The 5,578-nt window shown below is 42.6% G+C and overlaps 1 protein-coding gene across 1 annotated transcript in view; it reads left to right on the top strand.

Annotated features, from left to right (window-relative positions):
* Tctex1d2 (Tctex1 domain containing 2) overlaps positions 1 to 5,578 on the top strand; it is a 23,431-nt gene that overhangs the window by 1,867 nt on the left and 15,986 nt on the right. Inside the window, exon 2 of the mRNA XM_013019390.1 lies at positions 4,155 to 4,288. Coding sequence (XP_012874844.1) covers positions 4,155 to 4,288 — 134 coding nt within the window. The remainder of the gene's footprint in view (positions 1 to 4,154; positions 4,289 to 5,578) is intronic.

Raw genomic sequence — 5,578 nt, forward strand, 5'->3', positions numbered from 1 at the left:
CCACTTCTGGCTTTTTCTGCTTATGTGGTGCTAAGGAGTTGAACCCAGGGCCTTATGCATACAAGGCAAGCACTTTATCACTGAGCCACCTTCCCAGCTCCCACATTCTCTGTCTCTGTCTCTCTGTCTCTCTCTTTTTGGTCAGTTGTGGGGCTTGAATTCTGGGCTTGGGCACTGCCCCTCAGCTCTTCAGCTCAAGGCTAGTGCTCTACTGCTTGAGCCACAGCGCCACTTCCAGTTTTTTGACTGGTTTATTGGAGATAAGAGCCTCATGGCCTTTCCTGCCTAGGCTGGCTTTGAACAGGGATCCTCAGATCTCAGCCTCCTGAGTAGCTAGGTTTACAGGTATGAGCCATCGGTGCCTGGCTCCCTCATTCTCATTTTGAACAGACAAAATTGTGGATTTATTTGTGTGTGTGTCTGTATGTGTGTGTTGCTGGAGATTGAACTCAGGGCCTCACGTGACTGCTAAGCAAGCACTCTGCCACTGTGCTCCAAATATCTTTTTTTTTTTTTTTTTTTGCCAGTTCTTGAACTCAGGGGCTTGAACTCAGGCCTGTGCACTGTCCCTGAGCTTCTTTTGCTCCCACTTCCAGCTTTTTCTGTTTATGTGGTACTGAGGAATCAAACCCAGTGCTTCATGCATGCTAGGCAAGCACTCTACTACTAAGCCACATTCCTGGTCCTCCAAATAACTTATAAATTTGTTGATGATTCTAAAGTTCCTATATGAGAATGACAAAGATAGAGAGCAAAGGAAATATTTTAGGGGGATTTTTTTTCTGGTCCTGAGGCTTGAACTCAGGACCTGGGTGCTGTTTCTGATCCTCTTTGTGCTCAAGGCTAGTGCTCTACCACTTGAGCCACAGTACCACTTCCAAAGAAAACATCTTATAGATATACTAAGGGACACAAATACTACCAAATGTCAAACTGCATTCAAAACTTCAAGTATAAAACTTGAAATATTCTGATAACCTCATAATATTAGACATATCAACTCATGGAAGAAACAGCCTTGGAAAGGAACCTAATGTTATAATGTATAATAAATTCAACCAGTATGCTAATGATGTTATAGAGTAGTGGAATGACAAGAAGCATTTTCCATTTGTCTTAATAGCTCATTTACTTAGGGGTGGAGATGTGGCTCATCAGTAAAGAACCTGAGGAGCTGAGTTTAAACCCCAGTACCACTACTTATTGTACTAGGGATTTTATTTACTAGGGATTTTATTTTTTTGGAAATGGCAATATAAATGAACAAAATTCTTCTGTGCTTGGTGGTACATACCTTTAATTCTAGCTACTCTGGAGGCTGAGGCAGGAGAATCTTGAGCTTGAGGCCAGGCTGGGAAAAGGTAATGACCAAATTTTCTCAAAGACAAAATACAAACAAAAGCTCTGGGAGGCACTCCTCAAGTGGAAGACCACTTACCCAGAACACATAAGGGTTTAGTCCCTAGTATCACCAAGAAAATACAATCCCACCTCTCAGCTGGGTGCTGGTGGCTCATGCCTATAATTCTAGCTACTCATGAGGCTAAGATCTGAGGACTGTGGTTTGAAGTCAGCCAGGGTAGGAAAGTCCTTGAGACTCTTATCTCCAATTAACTACCAATAAAGGTGGACGTAGAGGTGTGGTTCAGGTGGTAGAGCAGCAGCCTTGAGTGAAAAAGCTAAGGGACAGTGCCTGGGCCCTGAGTTCAATCCCCAGGACTGGCACCAAAAAAAAAAAATAATCCTAGCTCTTGTGGGAGTTTTGTCTGGCAAGGATGAAAGACAATCAGTGACTTGAGAAAATGGGAGAATTGGGTTGCCATTTCTTTTCTTCTTCTTATGCTACTACTAGAGTGTCAACTCTGGCCCTTACATTCTTTTTTTTTTTAATTTAATTTTATTTGTGAACATACTGTACAGAGGGGTTACAATTACATGGGCAGGATAATGCGTACATTTCTTACCAAGCATTGCAGCCTCCTCCTTTGGTTTACCCTTCACATCCCTTCCCAGCCTCCCCCCCCCCCCCCCCAACCCAATCCTTCTCCTTCCCCCCCTTACCCCCCCCCCCCCCCACCGACATTGTAAAGCTCGTTTTGGACATGACAGCTTCTACTTCTCATTGTTGCAACAGGTCCACCTGCCTTAAACAACTGGTTTTTCCCCATCTCCTCCACAAGTTATACTGACATCAAATATAGTGAAAGCAGGGGTTATACTGTGGGGGAGGGACATACAAAGCAACAAAGAGATAATCTTATAAATGCGTTCAAAACACATGCATGAAAGAAAAAAACATTAAAATACATATCTAAGGGTTCATTTTCCTGACATCACATTATCTGACCTTTTCCGCTTGACTCATACATATACTAGATATTGCAAATAAGGGAAACCATGGGACCTATGTTTCTTTGTGGCCCTTACATTCTTGCTTGTATTTTTTTGCTCAAGGCAAGTGCTCTACCACTTGATCTGCAACTTCCAATTTCCTCCACTTCCAGCTTTTTGGTGGCTAATTGAAGATAAGAGTCTCAAGGACTTTCCTGCCTGGGCTGGCTTTGAACTGAGATCCTCAGATCTCAGCCTCCTGGGGCTACAGCTGTGAGCCCCTGACACCTGGCTTACTATTTCTTTCTCTCTTTCTCTCTCTTTTTCTTTTCTATAGGCAAGTGCTCTACCACTTGAGCTAAACCTCTAGCCCCTTTTGTGCTTTGGTTATTTTCAATGCAGGGTCTTACTTTATGCCCAAGTGCCTTGGGGTGCAGTCCTCCAACTTGTACTTTGTGACTTGTACTTTGTGATGACAGATGTTCGTCACTGGGCCTAGCCATTGTGCTTCCCTCATAGCTAGGATCAATAGACACACACCACCTTGCTCAGTCATCGGCCTCAGATCATGGTGTCCCTTGCCTCTTTTGTAGCTAGGGTTATAAGCTTGAGCCACTGTGCCCAGCTTGACTTACATTTCTGAGATAGACCCAGTCTAGAGGAGAGAAAAGATCTGTTCAAGGTATCCTGTTTGACATCCAGATGGAGTGTGTTGGTATTAAAATGAGGAGTATTGTAGGCTGTAGATATGAATTTGAGATATGATTTGTTCTGAGGTATTTTTATTTATATTACTTTCTAAAATTTTATGTTTAAAAAATTAAAATTTTATTATTATAAAGGTGATGCAGGGAGGGGTTACAGTTACGTAAGTCAGGTAATGAGTGCATTTCTTTTTTGTTTGGGCTGTGCCATGGGTTTTGTTTTTTGTTGTTGTTTTGTTTGTTGGTTGGTTGGTTATGAGGTTTGAACTCAGGGAGTGGGGGCTGTTCCTTTCACTCAAGGCTAGCATTCTATCACTTGGAGCTATAGCACCACTTCCGGTTTTCTGATGCATAATTGGAGATAAGTCTCATGGACTTTCCTGTCTTAGCTTAGAACTGTGATTCTCAGATCTCAGCCTCCTGAGTAGTAGTGAGGGTTACTAGTGTGAGTCACTGGTACTGGTACCTGGCTTTTATATTATTTTTATAATGAACAAATACAAAAAAGAGGAAGAACTTAAGGGTACTGAAGGTAAAAAACTGGTGGCTCACAACTGTAATCCTACCAACTCTGAAATCAGGAGGGTGACATTTTGAGGCCAACCCAGACATACGTATAAGACCCCTTCTCAACTAATAACTAATAGTGGTACATTCCTGTCATCCCAGCTATCTGGGAAGCTGAGATTGGGAGGATTGCTATTCCAGAATAGCCTGAGCAGACAAGTCTATTAGAGTCTATCTCAACAGAAGAAGTTGAGAATTATAGCATGTGCCTGTCATTCTAGTTATGACAGGAAGCATAATATAGGCGGACTGTGGTCCACCTGGACCACAGGCTTTGGAAGAAAGGAGGACTGTCTCAAAAATAACTGAGGTCTATGAGTCTCTTATCTCCAATTAACCACCAAAAAAGGAATAAAGCTGTGCAAAAAAAAAAAAAAGGGCTAGAGATGTGGTTCAGTAGTAGAGTGCTTTCTTAGCTAGTACAAGGGCCTGAGTTCAAACCCCAGTACTAAACAAAAACAAACAGACAGACAAGCACCCGAGGAAAGTTAAGGTATGCAGGTAGGTTGGGGTTTGGAGTTACTGACACCTGTTACTGAATTGTTTCATCAGGTTCAGGCCCTCCGTGGTTAAAGACTGTATCCATGCTGTGCTCAAGGAGGAACTGACAAATGCTGAATACTCTCCAGAAGAAATGCCTCAGCTCACAAAACATTTATCAGAAACCGTTAAAGATAAATTAAAAGGTAATGCAATAACTCAAATGACTATTCCCTGCAAATATTTGTTTTGCCCGTTTGTCCCAGACCCCATCTTAAATAAGAGACATAAACTGTGGTTTCCATTAAAGACAATTTTATTTTCAATGTCTACTTTTCTATCATTATTTCATGACTCTTATTCATGAAGGTGTTTTCACATGGTGGGAAGGGGGGAAGATGTGAAATAAAACATCATAGGGAATGGTTGTCCAAGAGATACACGTATTCAGAAAGGCTAGGAGGAAGGACACAGTGACATATTCCTGTAATTCGAGCTGCTCTGGATGTTGAGGCAGGAGTTATTGAAGTAGGAGTATTGAGTTCAAGGGCATCTTAGGCAAACGTAGTGAGACTCTATCTGAAAAACAAAATATAAGCAAAAGAGCTGTAAGTATGGGTCAAGAGCTATAATGCTTGACTGGAAATCATATATTACTTTTTCCCATAGTTCTTGGCTGCATTTTTATCAGTCATCTCTTCTCCAGCCTCTCCCAGTAGTGTCTCATGCTGTCCTCAGTCTATCTCTCCACAGAATTCTTAACTATATTACTCAATCCTCCACTCCTGCCAAACTCTACACCTGCTGGGCTGGAATTGTGGCTCAAATGGTATTGTAGCATGCCAACTGAGAACAAGAAGGCCAAGTATGAGCATAAAGCCCTGAATTAAAACCCTGATAAGTGCACACGTGCACACACACAAATCCTTTGCTGCATTCCACAAAAATAGGCTTGCCAAAGCAGGTGTCCTGTCAATGTCCCAGCACCTCACAGTACTGCAATTGAGTACAACTATAAATGTTACTGGAAAAGTTTCCTCCCTGACCAGCAGATCATACTTTCAAGACCTTTAGTTAGCTTCCCCTCTGCAGTTCTCTAAGCTGTTTACATTGGCAGTGTCACTCACTGAGCGTGCTGCAAGGGAGGTATAGAGACAGGAAGGGATGGGAACGGGCCTGTCATCTCAGCTCTCAGGAGGCAGAGGCAGGAGTTCGAGACCGTCCTTGGGCCACATAGCCAGACCCTGTCTCCAAAAAACTAAAACTCAAACCAACAGTATCAAAAGACAGAAAGGCATTGTTTGGGTTCTACTTAAAAATAACTGCATAAAGCAGTCAAGTAGCAGCCACTGACAGGCTGTGTAATGATCAGAGGCAGCAACTTCACAGAAGACGTGAGGGGTCCTCTGCAGTGTCACATGTCACCTCCAGCGTCAGCTGCTTTTTTCCACAATAGTTTGTCTTCTGTTACCACGTATGCAGGCCACACACACACA

Source organism: Dipodomys ordii, unplaced genomic scaffold, assembly GCF_000151885.1.
Source record: "Dipodomys ordii isolate 6190 unplaced genomic scaffold, Dord_2.0 Scaffold45, whole genome shotgun sequence".
NCBI classification, from domain to species: Eukaryota; Metazoa; Chordata; class Mammalia; order Rodentia; family Heteromyidae; genus Dipodomys; species Dipodomys ordii.